General features: G+C 45.4%; 5 protein-coding genes and 1 long non-coding RNA gene across 9 annotated transcripts; 3 read left to right on the top strand and 3 right to left on the bottom strand.

Annotated features, from left to right (window-relative positions):
* Nucleotides 1-1,430: 1,430 nt before the first annotated feature.
* On the top strand, nt 1,431-2,891 carry LOC105565829 (ER lumen protein-retaining receptor). The gene is made up of 3 exons (XM_012019351.1): nt 1,431-1,656; nt 1,786-1,975; nt 2,079-2,891. Exons 1-3 carry the CDS (start codon nt 1,566-1,568, stop codon nt 2,434-2,436), a joined length of 639 nt encoding a protein of 212 aa, XP_011874741.1. The 5' UTR covers nt 1,431-1,565; the 3' UTR covers nt 2,437-2,891.
* LOC105565830 (DNA polymerase subunit gamma-2, mitochondrial) lies at nt 2,814-4,066 on the bottom strand. The gene is made up of 2 exons (XM_012019353.1): nt 3,504-4,066; nt 2,814-3,403 (listed from the first exon to the last, which is right to left on the bottom strand). Exons 1-2 carry the CDS (start codon nt 4,050-4,052, stop codon nt 2,969-2,971), a joined length of 984 nt encoding a protein of 327 aa, XP_011874743.1. The 5' UTR covers nt 4,053-4,066; the 3' UTR covers nt 2,814-2,968.
* On the bottom strand, nt 4,027-4,740 carry LOC105565831 (glutamyl-tRNA(Gln) amidotransferase subunit C, mitochondrial-like). Its single transcript, XM_012019354.1, has 2 exons — nt 4,513-4,740; nt 4,027-4,446 (listed from the first exon to the last, which is right to left on the bottom strand). Exons 1-2 carry the CDS (start codon nt 4,559-4,561, stop codon nt 4,049-4,051), a joined length of 447 nt encoding a protein of 148 aa, XP_011874744.1. The 5' UTR covers nt 4,562-4,740; the 3' UTR covers nt 4,027-4,048.
* A 73-nt stretch (nt 4,741-4,813) lies between these two features.
* On the top strand, nt 4,814-12,083 carry LOC105565832 (probable ATP-dependent RNA helicase kurz). The gene is made up of 17 exons (XM_012019355.1): nt 4,814-5,098; nt 5,270-5,449; nt 5,522-5,803; nt 5,875-6,247; nt 6,379-6,614; nt 7,824-8,175; nt 8,255-8,462; nt 8,533-8,716; nt 8,846-9,078; nt 9,460-9,683; nt 9,814-10,059; nt 10,132-10,321; nt 10,585-10,725; nt 10,799-11,002; nt 11,098-11,316; nt 11,396-11,493; nt 11,821-12,083. Exons 1-17 carry the CDS (start codon nt 5,024-5,026, stop codon nt 11,895-11,897), a joined length of 3,522 nt encoding a protein of 1,173 aa, XP_011874745.1. The 5' UTR covers nt 4,814-5,023; the 3' UTR covers nt 11,898-12,083.
* On the bottom strand, nt 11,395-13,164 carry LOC105565833. Its single transcript, XR_001009228.1, has 3 exons — nt 13,058-13,164; nt 11,786-11,891; nt 11,395-11,473 (listed from the first exon to the last, which is right to left on the bottom strand). It is a non-coding gene; the product is annotated as an uncharacterized LOC105565833 (long non-coding RNA).
* An 11-nt stretch (nt 13,165-13,175) lies between these two features.
* LOC105565828 (MTSS1-like protein) lies at nt 13,176-21,973 on the top strand. Of its 4 annotated transcripts, none has more exons than XM_012019348.1 (13): nt 13,176-13,515; nt 15,635-15,696; nt 16,175-16,248; nt 16,377-16,461; nt 16,570-16,661; nt 16,746-17,032; nt 17,367-17,666; nt 17,918-18,046; nt 18,521-18,590; nt 18,671-18,970; nt 19,043-19,182; nt 19,269-19,627; nt 19,765-21,973. In XM_012019348.1, exons 1-13 carry the CDS (start codon nt 13,444-13,446, stop codon nt 20,474-20,476), a joined length of 2,682 nt encoding a protein of 893 aa, XP_011874738.1. In that variant the 5' UTR covers nt 13,176-13,443; the 3' UTR covers nt 20,477-21,973. The 4 variants fall into 4 exon arrangements, with proteins under 4 accessions (XP_011874738.1, XP_011874736.1, XP_011874740.1 ...); XM_012019346.1 differs by having other exon boundaries at nt 18,434-18,590; XM_012019350.1 differs by lacking the exon at nt 17,918-18,046.
* Nucleotides 21,974-22,459: the final 486 nt, after the last annotated feature.

Genomic DNA, 22,459 nt, shown 5'->3' with positions numbered 1-22,459 from the left:
CCAGCATCACCTTAAAAATGTAAAGAAAGACGCCGAGTATATTTTTTGCAGTTGGTTTTATACAAAATTGTTTCATGAATTAAAAAATTAAAAAACTAAAAATCGAATACTAACCCCACGACAAAGAAGTGAAATCAAAATGATTCCAAGTACGCGTCAAAACAATCAAAATCGATTACGACAACTTGTTTGTAAGTCCCAGTCTACAATAGAGATTTAAGCCCTAAGCCTTAAGAAATTGACTAATCACAGTCGCGCATTCTACTCATACTTGACCGTGATTGGCCAATTTCTTAAAGCTTAGGGCTTAAATCATCTATTGTAGACTGGGACTAAAACTATAAGGCTGGGTCTACATTGGATGTCGTAAGTCGTGTCGGAAGAAATTGACCAATCACAGTTCATTATTTTTCGATCGTAAGGAGAATAATAGACTGTGATTGGTCAATTTCTTCCGACACGACTTACTACATCCTATGTAGACCAAGCCTAAAGCCTCCGCTACAATGATTCTCGGTTCTGTCTACAATGGTCGTAGTCGTAAGAATAATCGACTGCGATTGGTCAATTCAGTCAGACGCATAAGAATTGACCAATCGCAGTCGATTATTTTTACGACTACGACCATTGTAGACAGAACCGAGAATCATTGGGTGCTTTCCAATTGCAATATCCCTAGACACTTTCGTGCACACGGCGACACAAATGGCGTTCCAATTGTCACAAATGTCGACACACCTCTACACATTCGTACTCAGCCTGAGGGCTACTAGTCGGCTGTGTAAACTTGTGTTTTCTAGTGACAAATAATAGTTACTAAGTACGGCGGCTACAAGTGGTCGGCATATTCCTTCGCTACGACGGTTTACTATGAAAAAAAGAAGTGAGGTTACGTCTGATATCATTGAGGTAATAAATATTTTGAATCAACATTAGGTGACGCAGTTTCGATCACCACCATGGATTAAAAATACCAAGCATGGATAGTATACTACTTTGTGTACTATTTGTGGTATATTTTGTTCCAATTGAGTCGTGCACATCGCGACACTTTGTGTCTTCTTGTGTACGTTTGTGTTAAAAAGTGTAAAATAATTGGAAAGCACCCATTGTAGCGGAGGCTTTAACAGCTAAATTTTCTCACACTCTTACGAAAGAGAAACGTATTCGAAAATTCTGCTCTTGCAGAAAAGTCGCAAACTGATTGGCTGCTCGCATATCTTTTAGCCAATCGACTCGCTACTTTTCTGTAAGAGCCGAATTTTCGCATACGCATCTCTCTTTCGAATGAATCCGAGAATCTCGTGTCCCCGAAATTGAAATATGAGGTCTATGCGCACCGCGCAGGTCCCAGGCCGCCTCTGCAGATGTCTCTTGCTCTGCCGACGTGCGTCGGATATCGGCATCGTACTTCAACCCAATTTCGGGGGGGTCGGCCATCTGCTTTAGCCACAGCCAGAGCCACGTCATATTTGTGTGCCGCTGTCGAGCGAGCTGTGTGAGCTGGCTCTTTAACTCCCCCCGCGGGTTTTTTTACGTAAAATCACACCCCCGCGACCGCAGACATGAATATATTCCGATTGCTGGGCGATCTGTCGCACCTTTTAGCCATTATTATACTACTTCTCAAGATATGGAAGACGCGGAGCTGCGCCGGTGAGTGAACCGCCTTGATCGTCTCGCTCAGGGACGCGCGTGTTCACGGCGAGTTCGGTGTGTTACGATCGAGCGCCCGTGACGTTACGCCCCACTGTCTGCGGCTACCGATGCTTCTACTGTTTACAGGTATCAGCGGTAAATCGCAGATCCTCTTCGCGATTGTGTACACCACCCGTTACCTAGACCTGTTCACCACATTCATCTCTGCGTATAACACGTTCATGAAAGTCGTATTCATCGCCGCGTCCCTCGCCACGGTCTTCTTGATGTACGTCAAGTTCAAAGCCACGTACGATCACAATCACGACACGTTCAGGTAAGGCCCAAGGATAATCCGAGTTGTCGAGAAAAGGGGAGACGCGCACCCCAGGGCGCCTCCACCCGCGGGATGCAATGACAGGATGGGCTTTCTGTTGCAGGATCGAGTTCCTGATCCTGCCCGCGTTCGTACTGGCGCTATTGATCAATCACGAACTGTCCTTTGTCGAGGTCTTGTGGACGTTCAGCATTTATCTCGAGTCGGTGGCGATATTGCCGCAGTTGTTCCTGGTGTCGAAAACAGGCGAGGCCGAGAGCATCACCAGCCACTATCTCTTCGCGTTGGGATCGTACAGGGGCCTGTACCTGTTCAACTGGGTCTACCGCTACTACGCCGAGGATCATTACGACCTGATCGCCATTGTCGCCGGGCTGGTGCAGACGGTTCTCTATTGTGACTTTTTCTACCTCTACATTACCAAAGTACTCAAAGGCAAGAAGCTACAACTGCCCGCTTAGCTTCAATCGTGGGTATTGTCCTCTTGTATCAGAGAAACATTCAACTGCCCCCCCGTGGCGTCGCCAATTTGAGATAAATTCGGGCAGTCCTGGGAGGCTCGTGGTATACGCACGCGGCAGCGCGCGTTGCTACTATGTATGAAATGTCTGGCAGTGTCCCCCTCTCCAAACACTTCCTTCCTTCCGCCGTCCCTCGTACGATGCCATGCGCTGCGTCTCCTTTCCAGGGCGAGAAAGTCTACGTTGCCTTTATTTCTTTCTTTTCGCGTCACTTCATCTCGAGCAATGTATATTGTCACAGGATCAAGGTAGCTGTTTATTATCTTCAAATTCAGTGAGCCAGCAAATTAGGGATAAAAAGAAAAAAAAAAGAAACGTAGAGCCAGAATTTTCATTTACATTTATACAGTTTATATCGTTGTAACTATCAGTAATAAATATAGTTAATAATTGAATACATCAATTACACGATAGCAATATCTCACAGTGAACGATTGACGGGGAGGGCTCGGCGACTCGCCGCTCTAGCAATTCAGGAGGAGCGCAAACCGATGTACTTTACCAGCTCGGTAATGTGTACCGCCTCGCTGAGGGTCGTCGAGCGACTCCTTACGTGTACAACGCCATTCTTGAGACTAGTCTTATCCACCGACACGACGTACGGTATCAGGCATACGTCTAAGATTTCTTCTGTACTCGTCAATATGGTAGAGATCCCTCTCGTCCTAAGCGCGTTGCTTAAGTATAGCACAAAGCGATTTAAGTCTTCTACATCCGAGTCCGTCTCGTCCCCCTGTCTCGCTGTGCGGAACGTCACCTTGTACGGGGATAACTTGGGATGAATGTACGCTCTATTTGACTTGTCCGACATGTGGCTGTCGCAGAGCAACGCCAAGCAGCCCCAGTCCAGGGAAGCGACATGCTCGACCATATGCACGTCCGCAGCATTATCTTTATTACTTTCGGCCTGTAAATAAATACTTCATTTAAATAACTCTCTCTCTCTCGCTTTCTCTATCTCTTTCTACTTAACGCGCTACCAACGGCTTATCGAGATATCGTCCCACCTGGGGATACAACTTGCGCACGCCGGGATAATAAGCGATCGTTTCCACGACGATGTTTCCAAAGGGGAACTGCGCCTCGATCTCCGTCACGTCGAGACTCCGCGTCTTCCTCGCCTCGGCGAGCACGAATCGCGAGGGGTGCTGGGCGAGCTTGCGCCACCACGCCTTGCGCTCACGCTGCTTCCTGTGCAGCAGACCGGTCGAGTCCGCGGGGTCGACGAACGCGTTGATCCTCGCGGTTCGGTGGGACGGCACCTTCCCGCCTGCCGGCAGCAGCGACTCGTTCCACGCGCTCTTGGACGTCGCGAACGTGGCGAGCGCGAACGGCAGCATCTCGTCCAGCGAGTTGGCCCGCAGCAGCTGCAACGCGTCCGCGATCGCGTCGCACGGGAACACGTTGTAGTGCGGCATCGTGACGCAGTGCGCGAACCAGTGCTCCTCGAGATTCCGCGACAGCAACTTGCCCTGGGGTCCGTAGACGAACGCGCGCTCGGCCAGGCTGAGGAAAAGCGGACCGACCGTCCTCAGCGCAGCCTCCAGACTCATCATTTGGACTCTCCTTCTGCCTGCCTGCCTGCCGTTAGCGGCGCGACGAAGTACTCTTCCTCCAGTACCGCCGCGTTCCGCAGTATCTCGCGCCGATCGACGTCGCGTCGCGCCACGTCGTCCCGCAAGTGGACGCAATCGTTCTCCAGGGTACTGCACATCGGACGCACCGCCTCGTCGATGGGAACCGCCCGCAGCCGCTCGGCAAACGTCACCGCCTCCTCCAGCACGCGCTTGCTCTGCTCGTACTCGAAGCCGACTAGCGCCAGCTTCTCGAGCCGTCTGATCGTCACCTCGTCGATGGCCGGTCTCTTGTTGCCGTTACCGCTTTTTACTTCGTTATTGTCGCGCTCTGGTTGTTGTTCTTGTTGCCGTTGGTGTTGATGTCTCGTGAACACTGTTGAAGAGTAAAACGTTCAGAAAGACGGAACGGAGTTAACTGGATGCGGAAAAACGACGATACCTCTGTCGAAGAATCTGTTCGCCGGTCGAGCTCGTCGCAGCAAAGCCATGCTCGACGGCGACACGCCGATGATCCGATTTGTCAATCGGATCCGAGTCTCTTGGGATTTCGGAGCCTCGGCGTCGAGAATACGTGTCCGGAAATCTATTATTATACTTTGTAATATATTTTCTCTTTCGTTGCTTCTAGATACAACCCTTTCTTCTTCGTACTTGCAACCACTCTTTTTTCTTTTAAAGTGCAGGTGCACAAGGTACACATAGAGTCTGTTCTTTATGGTTGAGTGCAGCCAGTTCAGCTATTAAAGAACAGACCGCATGTTCGCACATGTTTGAATTTTCTTCGGAGCATTTAACCTAAAAGCGTCACCTGTAATGATTTTCTTTCTTAGAGCCAAGCGATTAATTTAATTTTTAAAAATCTTGGCTCCTGATACAGAAGAGAGTTGAATGACTATATTTTCATTAAAATTCGTCGCTGAACTAGGTTACTTTTTCACCTTGTTCCAAAAATGGGGCGGAAAGGTCATAATTGGAAATCAAGAGCTGTTGCAAACGTGGAAGTTGACAATTCCACCACTAAAGAGGTAAATTTACTTTGAATTACATCTTATGCTCTTGCGAGAAAGATAAATTATTGCCTGAGTAACAGCTGTAATTTGTATATACTGCTTATAATATTTTATTACTCGAAACACTTTGTCAACTGCATTTGCTGCCTCGAATATGATACATTACTTATTCAACACTTTCGCCAGATTGTATTGGATATTAAGCATCGCCCCGAAGACTATGACAGTTGCAACACGCTTGTCTTGCCCACTCAAAAGAGAAAAACGAAGAACGTAGATAAGACGTTGACAACTACTCGATTGTTATCAAAGAAACGCAGAAAGCAACTGGAAAAAGTGGTAGAGCGAAAGAAGAAAAAGTTGCAGGTACCATAATTTAATTCTACACAGACAACATGGGGCATCCACCTCAATTCTCCAAATATAATTATCTTGTAGAGAACGGCATTGCTAGAAGATCTGGCAAAGGTGCAAGTATCTCCTGCCGAACTGCAGCAGTACGTGAGCCTGACGTCCTTGCAAAACAAGGGCTTGAAGCGTCACTTCCGAGAGCTTGAGGCTTCCGTTGGAACATTAAAGCGCAAAGCGGACGATGAAGAGGAAGGCGACTCGGCAAAGACTGTAAATTCTATTAAAATGAGCAGGAAAAAAAGATTGGCCATTCTGGACAGTGTAAAACAGGACCAAGCCGAGCTTGATCCAAATGTAGTTGGGTTTGAAGTAAGTTTGAAGCAGCAATGACGGAAATTGTAGAGCTGTGGTACAAGTAATTGCATAATATTTATTTGCAGTCCAGTGAGAGTAGCAGCGAAGATGACAGTGACAACGAAGAGGAAGATAAAGCGCGCGTTCTTGACGATACTGTTGCTTCTAATACTGCGGCGAGTGAAAGTGCCGGGATACACGAAGAGAAAGGCGAGAATGTAACACGAGATGCCGGGGAGAAAACAGCTTTAGCCGAATCTCAGGAATCTAAAATCGCGGACGAAGCACCGCGACGAGACGCGCCCAAAGTTCACACGCCCGTTGTCTTTATACCCGTCAACAGAAAGCCCGAGCTGCAAGCGGCCAGATTAAAACTGCCCATTGTCGCGGAAGAGCAAATTGTAGTTGAAACGATAAATGAAAACCCAATAGTCATAATTACCGGAGAAACAGGAAGCGGTGAGAAAAATTACTATTAACAGACACTTTAACAGAGTCCTTGCTAATTTCATGGATAACAACTGTGATATCGGGCCAAACGCAATTTTTTTGTGTGAATTGTCGTGTTTGATTATTCAATCTTGTCACAGGGAAGACGACACAGGTGCCTCAATTTTTATACGAGGCTGGATACGCACAGGATAAATTAATCGGGATAACCGAGCCGAGAAGAGTAGCAGCGATGTCAATGAGCAAGCGCGTAGCTGAAGAACTGAATCTTTCCGAGAAGGAAGTTTCGTATCTGATTCGTTTCGAGGGAAATGTCACGGAGGAAACGAAGATCAAGTTTATGACCGACGGTGTTTTGTTGAAAGAAATTCAAAGTGTGAGTGGTATATCAGAGCGTAAATGTGTGCGTCTGCGTGTCGCGCAAACAATATCCAATAATATTTAATTATATGTATAGAGGAAAGTCTTCTATTATGGGATAGGATTCTAAGATGAGATAGTAGGCTTTCAACACCCAAATTCAATCACAAATCATTTTTCGTAACAATCACACAATCCAACAATGAATTTTCCACTAAACAGATTTCGCTCCAAAGACAATAAATTCATAGTGGAATCAACCGATACCTATTAATCGAATAGAAACCCCGCTGTCTCATATTAGAATCCTATTTCATAATAGGAGACTTTCCTCTATATCTCTAAAATGATATCAAAAACGAAATAATAAGCATAGCAAGAAAGTTTCGTTTTTGATATTTTTGAGTTCAATTTATTTGTTTTTTATTTTATACGCTTGCTGAAATTATCTTCCTTCAATTATGTTTCATCTTTCTTTGGATCTTATCCAGAGAGAGACTTTATGAAAGTAGACTAATCTTAGGGACCTCAGTCTATGTGTGCCATCCGTTCGACACAATTTGCATCCTACAATTTGATAGCTACATTTCTATTTTAAATGGTGTCTTTGCGGAACTACTGTACGTTTTATATTCTCGAACTATTTTGACTTGTGCCACCTGTTGTTATTTGCTTGGTCAAAATGTCGGATCTATCCCCTGCTTTTGGACCAAGGAATCTGCAAGCACTCGCCAGTTGGTCTAACTGAAGTAGCAGGTCTATCATGTTAAGTTGATTGTATTGAGGCTGACGCAAACAAGTGTCAGAAACGTCTACGATTGAATAGAAATGATGACGAAACTCGTGCAAAATTAATTACGTTTTCACTCTCGCTGCCCTTATGGTATTTCGTTTTTGTTATTTTCGAGAGTCTAATTTATTGAAGATTAGTTTCTTCAAATTGCCAGTATAATACTAAAATTCCAAATTTTATTCAACCAAAGCTGGCCACATTTGTTAATTTATCTGTCAGTGCAGAAAATTTATTGCGAAAAATATTACCTCAGCCAGGGTTTGAACCTGGACCTCCCTTACACTCTAGGCGGGCGTCTCACCAATTCGACCACCGAGGCATATGATAATATTTGTCGCAATAACAGTATAAAGATGTTGTCTACGCGTCTATTTTTCGACTTGGTTAATTTCTAATTTATTGATTTTTAAATAATCTCTTTTTCACTTACAGGACTTCTTGTTGACAAAATACTCTGTGATTATACTCGATGAGGCGCACGAACGTAGCGTGTATACCGATATCTTGATCGGTTTATTGTCGAGAATTGTTCCGCTCCGTAACAAACGTGGCAGCCCTTTGAAGTTGATAATTATGTCGGCTACATTGTCCGTGAAGGAGTTCGTAGAGAATGCAAGGCTGTTTAAGGCAAAGCCACCGGTGATTGAAGTCAAAGCGCGACAGTTTGCTGTAAAGATACATTTTAATAGAACAACAAGCAGGGATTACGTCAATGAAGCGTTGCGAAAAGCGGTAAAGATACACACTCGTCTTCCAGAAGGTGGCATTCTAATATTTTTAACAGGTGAATTATAGGAAACTTCTCCATTTTTATATACCATTATTACAATACAATCTTTATATTCTCAACGATTTACTTGCAGGTCAGCGAGAGGTACATACCGTTGTGCGTAAATTACGCAAATTATTTCCACTGAAGAGAAACAAGCAGCCCCAGGTTAAAGTGATGAAGGATGAAGAACAGAGCGAAAGAGACGATTCCGACGATGATTTCGATGCCAAGGAGGCATTGCGCCGCAATAGACAGAGGCAGAAGAAGCAGATTATACTCCCGACTATTAATCTCGACGAGTATGTACACCGTACTGTCGTTATTTTAATCTTGTGCGCTTTTCTGAAATTTATAAATATTTATGTTTAGTTACTCGATAAATCCCACTGACGACACGCACGAAGATTTAATCAATGCGCAGGACGACGAAGAAGACCTGGACGAGGACGAAGATGAGGACGAAGATGTTTTTGATTTCAAGGGACTGACGAACGCACAGCCGTTGTGGGTCTTGCCCCTTTACTCCCTTTTACCCGGGCACAAGCAAACCAGGGTAAATATTCAGTGAACACGACCGAAATTATCACGATCCTTTTGGATCAATGACTCCGCGGTAGAACAAATTGACCGTAGACTCTGTTTTGCGATGAAGTAAGGAATTTTATTTTTCACGCGATCGCAGGTGTTTGAGCCACCGCCAGAGGGATGCCGCTTGTGCGTGGTGTCCACTAATGTTGCGGAGACCTCGCTGACGATTCCCAACATCAGATACGTTGTAGATAGCGGACGTTGTAAAACTAGGCTGTACGACAAAGTGACAGGCGTGAGCACGTATCACGTGAGTTATGCGAGCAAAGCAGCGGCCACCCAACGTGCCGGCAGAGCCGGTAGAACCCGGCCTGGCCATTGCTACAGGTATCTCGAAACTTATCCGACAATTCACCCGCATAAAGATTTCTAATCAAAGTGAATGAACCTAAAATTTTATCAATTTTGCAAATAAAATTCATAAGGCTCTGACGTGAAATCACAAATACCAAGTAATAAAGGATGTAAGAGCCAAGACACGATGTTAGTGTCTAAATGATTTTAATGTTTCAATTTATTGTGACAAATTTACCTCAGCCTGGGTTTGAACCTGGACCTCCCTCTCATCAGGCGTCTCAATCGCTAGAAGATTAATCAATTTTTTGCCAGGAAATTTTCAAAGTTTTGACTCGAGAAACTTTATATTTAAAATCTAATTAATTGTGCACTTGATCTCCTGCTTACATACATACATTTCTTTTCGCGTAGACTGTACTCGTCGGCTGTGTACGACAACGATTTCGAGGAATACAGCCAGTCGGAGATTAAAAAGAAACCAGTGGACGACTTGTTGTTGCAAATGAAGGCAATGAATATAGACAAGGTCGTGAACTTTCCGTTTCCCACGCCACCTGATACCTCGCAGCTCAAGTCCGCAGAGAAACGGCTCACGATACTCGGGGCGTTACAGCCGCCTTCGAAGAAACAAGAAGGTAATCGAACATGGGCGTTCATTGTCATTTATGTTGTTTCCATTTCATTGGAAAAGCATACAATTAATCTTTTACATTTAAAACATTTACCACGTTGTCTAAAGTGTAGAATTGACGTTTTATTATTTAGAAATCTACTGCACGAAAGTGACGCCGCTTGGACGTAGCATCGCCGCGTTTCCGGTTTCTCCTCGTTACGGCAAAATGCTAGCACTGTCGCATCAGCACAACTTGTCGAGATATACGATATGCATGGTAGCGGCTCTCAGTGTGCAAGAAGTGCTGATAGAAGCACTTGACAAGGAGAGTTCGGCTAAGAGCAAATGGCTGCAAACGCGCCGTTACTGGGCCGGAGCTGGCAATAATTTACTTCTTGGTACGCGATCTTCAAGTCCAATTTTCCCCTCGTACAACGAATACAAACGATAATGTTTCCGTTTGTGCACAGGTGACCCAATGGTTCTGATAAGAGCCATCGGAACTGCCGAGTACGCAGGGTCGAAAGGAAAACTCTTGTCCTTCTGCGAGGAGAACGGTTTGAGGCACAAAGCTGTGGTCGAGATCAGGAAACTCAGGCAGCAGCTCACCAATGAGATTAATTTAAATGTGCCAAATCTAAATTTAATCATTGATCCCAAGTACGTTCTCTTTCACTAGAACTGTCTGCCGATTAAAGTATTGTATTAGATTCCGTGGGTCAATTCTTACACCGTAGTAAAAACGCTAAAAGTAAGTAGCTCTGTCTCTTTCTAACTGTTCCATCAGAAAGAGAAAAGGCCGCTCGCTTTTAGCATTTTCACTATGTTGCAAGATACAGAATTGATCCTCAGAATACGAGAATTCAACAGTATGTACGTTGCAATATGTTTGAGATGGTTGTCTACAACAAGAGCTTTTACAGAATGCCGTTGCCAACCGACGTGGAAGCGAAGTTGCTGCGCCAAATAGTCCTTGCGGGCATGGCGGATCAAGTGGCGAAAAAGGTTTCGCCCGACGAGGTAAAAGAAGATCAGGACAAGGCCAAGTGGAGGCACGCTTACAGGTATACTTATTAGTTAGCGTCGGTAATTGAGACACAATTGAGAATGCGACTTCCATTCCGAGTTGTCTTTCAGAACGCCAGAAATGGAGGAGCCTGTATTCATGCACTCCTCGTGCGTTCTACGGAAAACCAGTCCGCAATGGGTAGTTTATCAGGAGGTGTACGAGACGAATAAGATGTACATGCGAGGTGTCACGGCGATAGAACCCGAATGGTTGCCGAAATTCGCGCCCTCGCTGTGCCACCTCAGTGAGCCGTTGGTTGATCCACCGCCAAGGTATTTGTATCGCAACTGTTGCTTCGCAATATGTTTTGCTACTTGTAAAGATATTAGTTTCGTATCATTGAATATTACTGTTCTTATATTAACAGATACAATCAAGGAACTGGGAAAATCACTTGTCACGTGTCCGGTACGTTTGGAAATGCCGGATGGACATTGCCGTCGATGGAGATGGAGCATCCGTTGACGGTGGACGGTATCAAGTGGTTCGCATATTTTTTCTTGGAGGGTCAAGTGTGTCCTAAGCTGAAACGATTTGTCCCGTTGCTGCTGACGACACCGGGCAGCATCACCAAGTCGTGGGCCAAGTAAATCGTGCCGCTCTATTTTCTTTTGATCTCACGTTGATTCGTCGAGTGGATAATCAATTCTGTGTGATTTCTTCAGGCTGATACCACGCACTCAAACAATAGTGCAAACGCTACAATCGCAGGGAGTTATGTCCAAAGACAAGCTGGTCGAAATCTGGGGTTTGGACAAAAAATGTGAGATTATCTTGATTTATATTAGAACATTTAGATATTTTATATTATAAAAATATTATAAATATTGTACATTAAATATGTACTTCTATAGTATTTATTATGTGGAGGAAAGTCTTCTATTATATGGGATAGGATTCTAACATGGGATAGTAAGTTTTCAACGTCCAAATTCAATCGCAAACCAATAAATGATATGCCAATTAATTTAGCAGAAACTCCGCTGTCTCATATTAGGAGCCTATCTCATAATAGGGGGCTTTCCTCTATTATATAAATATATAGTCAATTTTACACAGTATTTCGCGATTAACGCTGCTTTAATTTCAGTTCTGCTGCCGGCTTATCAGAAGTGGTTGCCGGAATCCGCGCACGCAGATGTGGCGCGGTTATGGCCGCCTCTATAATGAAGAGCGTAACGTTAGGAGCAATTGTAATTATGCAGTTTTTGAATAATTAAATTATTTTATATGAAAAAAAATCGGAAAAATATAAATATTCATAAATATTACTATGTATTCGTTTGTAATGTTATATGAACGTTTTATACATATTTTGTATAAAACTAGTAAGAATATTCTTAAAGTCGCCAGAAGTAATTGAGTTTTGTATAAAACGTTTTTTTTTTCAAAAATATTTAAACAGGCTAAATATTACATGTAATATTTGCGGTGAATGCGAAAAAAAGAGGCATTTTGTAAATGGTCGTAGAATGGATTTTCGGGAGCGCAATCTGTTTCTCATAGAGTGCAAATTAGCACTCGGCTGACACGGGCGTCATTGATGCCCACCCGTCTGAAGTTGCACGCGGATCGAGGGCACTTTTGAAAACGGCGCGCGACTCGTCTGACTCTTCGTGCGTCATGACTACGCGTACGAGCGGAACGGGCGATGCTGATTCGCCCTTTCCACCGTCAACGATGCACGGAGAGCGAAGCCGCGTCTACATAGAAGTCGTAAAGTCGTAGTCGTAACAATAGTCGACTATGATTGGTCAATTCTTGTGCGTCTGACGAAATTGACCAATCGCAGTCGATTATCCTACGACTCTGCGACTCGCATTGTAGACCACGCATTAGAAAGTCGCACGCTTTTCAAACGTGCCCCGATCCGCGCGCAACTTCGGACGGCCAGGCATCAATGACGGCCCGTGTGTGTACTCGCGAGTCGCGCAACTCGCAGCTCTCTCCCCGTACGATCCGGAAGACGTTCCCCGTCTGTCTCTTTTTTTTTTCCTTCCTCCGCCTCTCCTTCCCTCGCGCTCTCTTCCTTCCGCCACCTCCCTCTCGCTCTACCCCCCGCGGGAGACAACGATTAGGCGCATACCGAATAACATCGATCCCGATTTCTAGAACGGGGTCACCACGCAGGGGGCAACGATATCACGGCGCGGCGTGGGGCGTCCGCGAGGTGGAATTCGCGCGCGAAGCGAATTCGTTTGTCCGTCCGTCCGCTCCTTCATTCGTACGTCGACGATCGCGTCTCGCTCGTAGACGCCGCGCGCGCGTTGTGTGTTGTGTTTACAGAGCGTCGCGAGCGCGAGGGGAGACTCGAGGCTCTCTCTCACCTTGAATCGCGTCCCCCATCGCTGGTAAAGTCTACTCTCGCTTCGACGACGAGCCCGCGTCGTGGACGCGTCCACGCTTCGCCGCCTGTTCCCCCCTCCCCCCCGTCTCGCTCCTTACCCCCCTTCTGTCACTGCGTGCGTGCGTGCGTACTGCGTGTGTGCGTGTGTTGACTCTCTCTCCGTCTGTCGCCCGCTCGTTTCTCGCGCGCTCGGGAATGACAGGCCACACCGCTCGTCCCCGCTGGCGGCGGTGCGTCAGCGTCGTTTCCGTCAACGTCCGTCGCGCCGACGACGCGGAGTGAACTCGTCGCTGGTCCGCGCCGCGAGGCCCGCCTATACCGGAGTCCGTGGAGTCGGGCGGCAGAGCCCCCGGGAAAGCGAGGAAGATGGATGCGACGATAGAGCGGGAGTGCAGCGCGTTGGGCGGTTTGTTCCAGCAGATCGTCACGGACATGAAGGTGAGGAACGTCCCGTTTCCACTTGGGCTCGGCCGACCGCGCGCACCTCGCCGACGTTCGGGACGGCGCTCTCACCCCGCCTCCTCTTCCCTCCTGGCTCAGAGATTTTTTACGACGCATCGGTTCAAGGATCCTACGCCGTCATTTCGGACCCCCGTCCTTTCTCCTTCGGAAATCCCGAATGTATTGTATTGTTGTTTTTACGGACGTCTCCGTGTGACGAAACCGTCCGTACTCTTTTATTTTTTTTTTTTTGAAGATTTCCGCGCTGTTCGGAATGCTCTTGCCTTGGCACTTGTCTTGGCTCTTGGCCCCGCAGGTTTTTATTTTGGAGGAAATATTTTGGGTGTCGTTGTGTTTTTGTTGTCTTACGCTGCAAATGCAATTTGTAGGATGCGTGAAATACGTCGGGTCGAAATTGGAGTGACTGCCGTTTGGGAAAAGCGTTCCCTTCGAGTGGAGAGGAGAAAAGACGAGCAACAAGCCCAGCCTGGTTCACAATGTGCTCTTCGCGTCTGGAAACATTCGATTTCGTAGTCGACAAATACGTTTAAAGAAGATTTGCGCGGGTCGGTCAATTGTACATTGTACGATCGTACGTTTTCGACAAAGTTTTCAAGTGTTTTCACTTGCTGACACATGATAGAATGTTTCTAGACGCAGAAGGGCACATTGTAGATTAGCAAATTAATAAAACTCGCATGGCTCAAATGTGACGAACACAAATTTCGAGGAATAAAGGACCAAGAGCCGCGACAGGGTGTCGGTGTCTAAATATTTTATTCTAAATTTATTGCGAAAAGTATCACCTCGGCCAGGGTTGCAGATTAGGCTTCCATGTTTCGTACGACTCTCTTGTTTTGCCGTTCAAAGCACGTCTACTAGCCCCACCGTTTGTGTCTCGTACTTGCCTTCTGTGATTTCTCGCGACAGCGAGTGCTTTAGTTTTAACAACATCGGTGACTTTTATTGACCGTATCCGGCAATTTTAATAATACAGAAAATTTATTGCGAAACACATTACCTCAGCCAGGGTTTGAACCTGGACCTGCCTTCTCTCTAGGCGGGCGTCTCAACCAATTCGACCACCGAGGCATATTTTTAAGCATAGGCACAACTGTTGGCATTCTGTTGTTTAAAATGCTATTAAAATGTCAGTTGTAACCAGAAGTGTATTTATATTACGGATACAACGAATGGCGAATTTTAATCGGATAAAGTTAAAACAGGAAAAAAATTAGCGTTAAGTTATGTATGTTTGCGGATTACTTGAAAAAGTGTCCAAATCCGGGATCGGAACGTCGTTTGTTTTTTAAATAAAAACATTGGCCAGTGTAGGTCGCTTTTGAAAAGCTACATGTCATTGGTTTTATATTACTGGCGATATTAAATCTATTTGTGAGCTAAAACGGGAAGGTAGTCCAATAATTTTTAAGTTCGAAGCGAATTTTAATGTATTGATTTCGATTGTGTTTATGTTATTGAATTACTAGACGATTACTAGACGCAGAGCCCGAGCTCACTTCGTAAGATCGAATCTCAGGAGCCCTTGGCTTTCTATGCGCCCTAATTAAAATATTTGTTTTGGGAGGAAACTGAAGTAAAAGCATTTACTCCACTTTATTTACGTGATTTAGTGTCTCCTATGAGTCATATACATTGCGTTATTACATAGTTTCTCCGCATGTGTGCGTTTTTAGTAAATGTATGGTAAAACACCAAACTCGTAAAATTCTTCAAAATGCCACGCCGTCCCTCAATCACGTAATTTTCAGGGTCAATTTTAAGAAGAAAAAACTCTGCCACACGCACACATTACTATACATTTTGCTAGTAAAATGTATGGTGAAATTTAAAAAAACTATTAAAATTCTTCGAAACACCACGTTGTCCCAGAACTACATAATTTTCTGCAAAAAATCTCCCCGTGTATATGTACATATTCATATGATTGAACGAAAATATGTGGGCGTGTGCGATTGCATTATCTCTTACTAGGACATCATTCTAGATTGCTGTTCGACTTAATCTATAAAAACGAATGTTAGAACTGTGACAATGTCAGTAAATAAAATTGAAACCTTCTACGCACCTTATAACACTCCATTTCTTTTTGTAGAACGGGACGCCACTCTGGGAGGATTTTATCTCGAAAGCTACCAAGTTACACGCGAGCTTGAGGTGAAAAGATTTGTATATAATTTCAAATACGTTATATTATACTTTGTAATAATTACGGTGCGTTCAAATTAAAACTCGTTCACGGTGCATTGTATATTTATCACATATTTATGCTGCCTTCAATGTATAAAAAAATTGCACATACTTGTTTTACGTTGCACATCTCTGATCGAATATGGGTAGAAATTTCACTCGATTAAGAATAGAGGAAAGTTCCCTATTATGAGATACGCTCCTAATATGAGATAGCAGGGTTTCCACTGAATTAACAGACATCATTTATTGGTTTCATCATGAAATTTGTTTAGTGGTAAATTCATTGCTGTTAGATCGTGCAATCGTTGCGAAAGGAGATCCGCAATTGAATTTGAATGTTGAACGCCTGCTGTCTCGTATTAGAAGCCTATCTCACGCGATAAGGGACTTCCCCCTCTACTCTTAGAAATGTTTTTCTTTAATATGGAACATATTATTGCAGAGCTGCTATCTTGGCTATTTCCGCATATCTTGAGGCTTTTCAGAAAATAGCAGACGCTGCGACTAATGCCAGAGGTGAGTCTCAATTGATTGATTAATGATGACCGACGCCTTTGTTGCCCGTGTAATTTGGATTGTTAAACTTTCGCGTCGATTACATTGAAATGAGCGAAAGGGAATAAAACAAATGCCTCGCTGTTAAGGTGCAACTAAGGAAATCGGGACAGCACTGACACGAATATGCTTGAGACACAAAGCGGTAGAAACTCGTATGAAGTCGTTTACTAGGTATGTCAAAATGTCCTGTCCAGCTGAATTGAAAAATCTTTTTAAAATTTCCATTCGGTAATTTCCGAACGTTCTTCGCACTCATACCTACTGTTTGCTTCTTTCAAGCGCCATTATGGACTGTTTGGTGCTGCCTTTACAAGAGAAATTGGAAGATTGGAAGAAGTCTTTGATCAATTTAGACAAAGAACATGCCAAAGGTTTAACGATTATCACAGTACTCTGGCGAGCTGCGTTTTCGAAAAGCGTCGCCCTCCTGTAATCCGATAATTCGCTGTTTTCAGAATTCAAAAAGGCAAGAGCGGAGCTGAAGAAACGTTCCACCGATACTTTACGTCTGCAAAAGAAGAAAGCACGAAAGGTTCAAGTTCACTTACATGTTCAAGGACAGTCTCAGAGCCACGGGGCCTGTTCCGACGTGGAGCTCACTAAAATGTTGGAGTCATCGGCGGCGGTCGTTCAGGAGAAAAGACTGAGTTTGGAAGAAACGGAGCGGAAAGCCGTCCGCGCGGCCCTTCTCGAGGACAGGGGCAGATTCTGTCTCCTCGCTCGATTCCTGAAACCCGTGCTCGTTAGTAGAAATTCTTAAGTACGCACATGTAGAGGAAAGTCACCTATTTGTAAGACGGGCTTCTAATGAGACGGCAGGTCTTCAACATCCAAATTCAATCGCGAGTCTTTTTTTCCGCAACGATTACGCGATCCAACAATGAATTTTCTGCTAAACAGATCTCACCCCAAGTGCAATAAATTCACGGTAGCACCAACAGACGATGCCTATTGATTTAGCAGAAACCCCCGCTATCCCGTATTAAGAGCCTATCTTATAATAGAACTTTCCTCTGTATGAATACGTTAACCGATGTACAAAGGCGACGTACATAAATGTATAATCGACCGTTTAGGACGAGGAGATAGCGATGTTAATGGAATTGACGCATCTGCAAGAGGTCTCCGATCAATTGCAAAGACACACCGCGTCGCCGCATCACTTACCACCTGCATCCGAGCAGGTAATAACGGACATAAAAGGTTGCGACGTTACTCAGTGGTCGTTGGCTACGCCGCCGTCGAGCCCGTCGTTGTCTCTCGGATCGAGGAAGAGTTCTATGTGTTCGATCAGTTCTCTAACTAGTAGCAGTAGTGGATCTTGTAAAAGCCATCCGAGCCCGTCGGGACACCCGTGGCACAGATCGCTTTCTCAGGTAATTACGCGCCGGCGGTATCTTTCGTTTCATTCTCTCCGTCCACCTCTAGGGTTTTCTTTTTGTCTCTACGGACTGAGCCATTAGATGGTTTCTTTTTTTCAATGTTGCATGACACAGTAACACCGTTAATGCATCAGCTGCAGTGCAACCTAGTAGTGATAAACATAGATTTCATAGCACGGATTATAATCGCTACACTTGCCCGTTGAGCTTATTGTATGTGGTAGTCGATGTTGTACTCGTTGTAGCCATTCGGTGCCAGGCCCGCCAGCATCAGCGGCATCGCGACGCTGCGCCACTTGACCGGCGGCAGCTCCCGCGACTCTGGCTTTACATCGCAGGACACATTGTACAATCAACCGATCTCCGAGCATCAGGTAAGGTCGTTCAGTGATCAGCGGATCTGCACGATGAATAGTCCTCATCGGGACGGACAGGGTCCGTGCAGCGCAAACCTGTCTCTCTTCAATGACGAATTCTTTAAAAGAGCACTTAGTTTGTCAAATAGTCTAGGATTAAATGTCGATTTTGGAAGTTCCAAGAAATGTGTACACGTTCGAAGTCCCGTGGCCGCAGTGCGGAAGATTCAAAGCGTGAGAGACCTTAGATATTTCCACCGCCTAGTGACCATGCTCCTAGATTTGCTTATGTTCCCAGTTTTGAACGAATTCAGTAGCGTAACTTTAAAGAATGAAACTACTTTTGTACGTTGTATCCCGTTTTTATTCCGCCCGACTAACTAAAGAGGCGGTTCGTGTTTTTAGGTATCGAATGTGTCTTCTCTAAGTAATCAAAGTACCGGTTGTACTGTAACACGACCTGTGACAACTTCTACTTGGCCTGATTTGCAGGAAACGTCCGTTCAGTACGACCGACAAAACCCAGGCGCGGTGAACGAACGGCCACATACTATTTCATCTGGTAAGTGATATTGTATGCTTGTCGTGTAATCCGATTTCCTAATTTCCGACTCAATTGTGTTTACCGTTCATCCGTTTTAGCGTACGAAAAGGGCCATCAGAGGCCGGCGCTCAGCGTGTACACATTCCAAGCTCCGGATCGCGACGGTAGCGGTTGCTGCCACAGTCAGCCTGCCTCTCCCGTTTCCTCTTCCTCCTCATGCTCTTCCTCGAATCAGCAGTTGTCCAGGGTGCAACTTCGTAGAAATAATAGCGGCAGTCGCCCACCTATACCGAACAGGTGTTCCAGCTTGGAACGGCCGACTATTCCGGTGAAGAACGAGCCGCCTGGGAGTCCTCGAGGGAAACCCAAGTTGCCGCTTCCGGCTCATTTGGCGAAAGGTTTGTACAACATCGCTACGTAAACTACGTTTCGAATACCAACCTTATACCGTTGTAACGATCTCGATGCAGAATTGGCGACTCATCAGCTCCAACAACCGATGTACGTGAACATGCACGAGCTGGCGAATCTAGCTGCCAGTCGTGCTCAGGAGATGCAGCTTCCACCGCCTCCCCCTCCAGCGTCGTTAACGACGCCAGGAACTGACAAGGTGCGTGAGCGAGTGCGACAAAGTAAATGTACAACACTTTAAGACGAATACTTTTATCGCTGCTTACGTTCCGTCGAATCGCGCAGGCTGAAGTCCCGGAGAAGGACACCGGCAGTCAGACATCCGAGTCCAGTTTAGAATCCAGCAGCGGATATGGAAGTCAAAATACTCTTCCGCATTCTCATTCGCTTCACAATCAAAACGAGAACACGTGGAATGTACCTGGCGCCGCGGCCACGTTAATGATACGCAGGGGATCGGCGCAGCAGACGAGCAGACCGCCGCCGCCGACGAGACGCACGTCCACCGTCATCACCGGACCTCCCACTTCGTCCGTGAATGAAGACCGGAGCGAAACCGCTTGCGATGAGACGGAGAACCTTCCTCCGCCGCCAGCGTTTCTTCTTGAAAGCTCCTCGCCCACAGTCAGCCCCACACCTCAGAGGTGAAAATCAACGTTGCTCTTCTTTTAGTTGCAACGAATCGCTCTATAATTGAAACTTGTATCGTCCTGACGGCTTTTCCCCACTTACATAAGAGTCCGCAGTTCTATGTAATTCTTTTACTCTCCCTCTTCCGTAGATCCATCTCGGTTTCCGAGACGGTGAGGACTCTGACCGAGCTCCGTCATACGCCAGCCAGTCCGTCACTATTGCGGAAGGCCACCGGACAGCAGCAGGCGCACGGTGGTCCTGCGGGCATCATCCAACACAATACCGTGCTGCAAATAACTCGCTCGTCGGTGGAACGTTCCTGCTCGGCTGCCCGTTCGGCGTCCCAAGAACGCGCGCAAACGTCCAACGTGGCCGGCAGTGCTACCGTCAGCCAAACTAGTCAGGCTGCGGGCCAAGGGCAGGGACCGGGTGGCGTGGGACAGGGCTTCATGGCGGTGCTCAACGCTAAACTCATCGGTACCATGAGCGGCAGTGCCGGAGCGGGCGTGAACACGAGCGGCAGTCCGAAATCTCTCAGGAAACAGTCGCTCTCGGAGCAACAGCAACAGCAGCAGCAGCAGCAACAACTACAACAACAACAGCAGTCTAACAAGAACGTCAAAGCGGCAGCTCCCGGCTTTCTCGAGACATTGAATGCTAAACTGGCACAGCAGCAACAGGCTCTACAGCAAACGGGCACGAGCAGATCCGCGAGTATCAGACGAATTATGGGCAATCGCGTGCCCATCATGGACCCCCTGCAAATGAGGGACTCCCTCATGGATCAGATCAGACGCGGTACATCGCTGAGGAAGACCAGCGGCCCGATCAACGATCGTTCGGCGCCCAAAATCTACTGAGTAGTCTAGCAGCGACCTTTGTCCGAGTCCGCAATAACGTCGCAATAACGAGCGCAACGTGCTGTTCTTACTCCGACGTAATTGACGAACGAGATACGATGAAAACCAGTCGGATAGCAACCAGTATCTTCCGATTCCTCATCTATATTTTTGAGCATCTATTTGCCAGAGTTACGCGCGTAAATGCATCGAGGCCGCCGTTCTACGTTTATTTAGCGTCTATGATTTAGCCCGCCCGCCGAAGTTCCCCCGATAACACGCAGGCTCCATATTAAATCGATATATGATTTATTGTACAATAACGAGACGCGTGCGTTAAGTAAGAATCGACCGGGAAATAACTTTGCGTAGGTTTAACGGCGTTATATATAGCGATTATATTGTAGCGTAATATTCGAAAAGAGTGCATGTAGAGAGATTTTTATAATGCGTATTAACATTTGTAAAAGAAACTGATTTCATTAGGGAATTGTCTCGTAAGATCCGTACCGATACAACGACAATACTCCAGTACAACTTGTGTCTTATAGTTCTATATTTTTTCTGCTTAACACAGCTTGGACACGAACGAGTTTCTTATTCATCTATTATTGCTACCGCTTAGTCTATAAACGAACATACGGATCCTTGCGATCCCACGGGAAAGTCATACATAATTTAATATCGAGCTTGTGTATCCGAGTCCGTAAGACTTATAAATGCATATCCGTGTAAGATGTTCAAGATCTCACACGTCTTTTACGAGTTTTTTTTCCATTTCTATATGAGAGAGGCGAAAGTCTGTTTTTACTGTGCTTTTTTTTTGGGTTTAGTTTTCGATCTTTAACTTCGAGATGGCCGTTTTTCCGGTAGTGTATTCTCGGCCGTCGAAGCGTTTTGAATCTCTCGGTTACGAATCGGTGATACATATACTAATAGGATATACTATACGACATCTCTCTCAATGTCGATAAATGTTAATAAGCGTATGTTTCGCGCCTTCGCGAAGGTAATGTAATTTTACAGCCGTCATCGCTTGCAAGCTACATTCGCTGCGTCTTTCGGCGAGTTCGACAGAAAAAAAAGTCCCTCTCGATTGGACGAACGTCCCGAAATCGAACACTGCACATTATCGAATTTTAGTCATGTTGTTAGAGAATGTTTTTTTTTACACACTGCGTCTTTATACGCAGTGTGTAAAAAAAATCGTCGTTTGCGTTACTCATCGCTCTTGCCAGTGCATGCTCGCCGCAAGTACACACTGCCCGCTCCTGTCTTGGACACCAGCAGTCAAAAGCACGTGTTTCGGTCAACTAGCGCAAGATAGACGGCGAATACTGATTATTACTGCCAATTACATTCATCCTTTCATTCCTTATGTAGTTAAGTTCTCAATAGTATTGTAGCGAAGCAGCGCGATGGATAGTGTATAGTGGGCAATAGAATATACGTTTATTTATTTCAAGCATTTAACTGTGTATACAGCGTGAATAAATAATAATACTTCCAGAGAATCTATCCATTTGATATTTAATAGCTCATCCTTTGGGAAGCACGAGGTCGAATGTGGTAATGAACGGGAAGACCCGATTGAAGTGTCGTTTCGCTGGTGGCAAATTCAATCTTGCCCACGTTAAATGTCAAATGGACAATATGATCACGGATTAAAATCGTATTAAATAAATAATCGTACATACATTATAACGAAACACTAATATAGCGAGAATTCGATTCGGACGATTGTTGATTTGTAAAAACTTACAGTACGATCAAACATGGGCAGCAAATAAAGATACGATACATTTGTTTGAGACTCGGAATGTTCTCGCACTTCTTGCTTGCTTTTGTTATTCTCGTACACGCGAAAGTGAATTCTGTCAGATTTTTGTCCGTTTAGAAAGGATTTATTTATTCTATAAAAGTGGTGCTTCTTGGCTCTCCGGGATTAAACTTGCGCAGTAAGTTTACCTGGAAAAATTAATTCTCAAATTTAAAAAAACTCGT

Source organism: Vollenhovia emeryi, unplaced genomic scaffold (assembly GCF_000949405.1).
Source record: "Vollenhovia emeryi isolate VEMERY1.0 unplaced genomic scaffold, V.emery_V1.0 DF939149.1, whole genome shotgun sequence".
Taxonomy (NCBI): domain Eukaryota; kingdom Metazoa; phylum Arthropoda; class Insecta; order Hymenoptera; family Formicidae; genus Vollenhovia; species Vollenhovia emeryi.
The sequence above is the reverse complement of the archived record's forward strand: the minus strand, read 5'-3'. Positions and strand labels throughout refer to the sequence as shown.

Excerpts from the sequence above, each read along its gene's own strand:
- LOC105565831 (XM_012019354.1), bottom strand. The coding sequence starts at position 4,561 with ATGGCTTTGCTGCGACGAGCTCGACCGGCGAACAGATTCTTCGACAGA. Across the intron at positions 4,447-4,512 it reads GAACAGATTCTTCGACAGAG|TGTTCACGAGACATCAACAC; the intron begins GTATCGTCGTTT and ends ACTCTTCAACAG.
- LOC105565828 (XM_012019346.1), top strand. The coding sequence starts at position 13,444 with ATGGATGCGACGATAGAGCGGGAGTGCAGCGCGTTGGGCGGTTTGTTC. Across the intron at positions 13,516-15,634 it reads AGATCGTCACGGACATGAAG|AACGGGACGCCACTCTGGGA; the intron begins GTGAGGAACGTC and ends TTCTTTTTGTAG. Across the intron at positions 19,628-19,764 it reads GTCAGCCCCACACCTCAGAG|ATCCATCTCGGTTTCCGAGA; the intron begins GTGAAAATCAAC and ends CCTCTTCCGTAG.
- LOC105565829 (XM_012019351.1), top strand. The coding sequence starts at position 1,566 with ATGAATATATTCCGATTGCTGGGCGATCTGTCGCACCTTTTAGCCATT. Across the intron at positions 1,657-1,785 it reads GAAGACGCGGAGCTGCGCCG|GTATCAGCGGTAAATCGCAG; the intron begins GTGAGTGAACCG and ends TACTGTTTACAG. Across the intron at positions 1,976-2,078 it reads CACAATCACGACACGTTCAG|GATCGAGTTCCTGATCCTGC; the intron begins GTAAGGCCCAAG and ends TTTCTGTTGCAG.
- LOC105565832 (XM_012019355.1), top strand. The coding sequence starts at position 5,024 with ATGGGGCGGAAAGGTCATAATTGGAAATCAAGAGCTGTTGCAAACGTG. Across the intron at positions 5,450-5,521 it reads GAAAGAAGAAAAAGTTGCAG|AGAACGGCATTGCTAGAAGA; the intron begins GTACCATAATTT and ends ATTATCTTGTAG. Across the intron at positions 6,615-7,823 it reads TGTTGAAAGAAATTCAAAGT|GACTTCTTGTTGACAAAATA; the intron begins GTGAGTGGTATA and ends TTTCACTTACAG.
- LOC105565830 (XM_012019353.1), bottom strand. The coding sequence starts at position 4,052 with ATGATGAGTCTGGAGGCTGCGCTGAGGACGGTCGGTCCGCTTTTCCTC. Across the intron at positions 3,404-3,503 it reads TGCGCAAGTTGTATCCCCAG|GCCGAAAGTAATAAAGATAA; the intron begins GTGGGACGATAT and ends ATTTATTTACAG.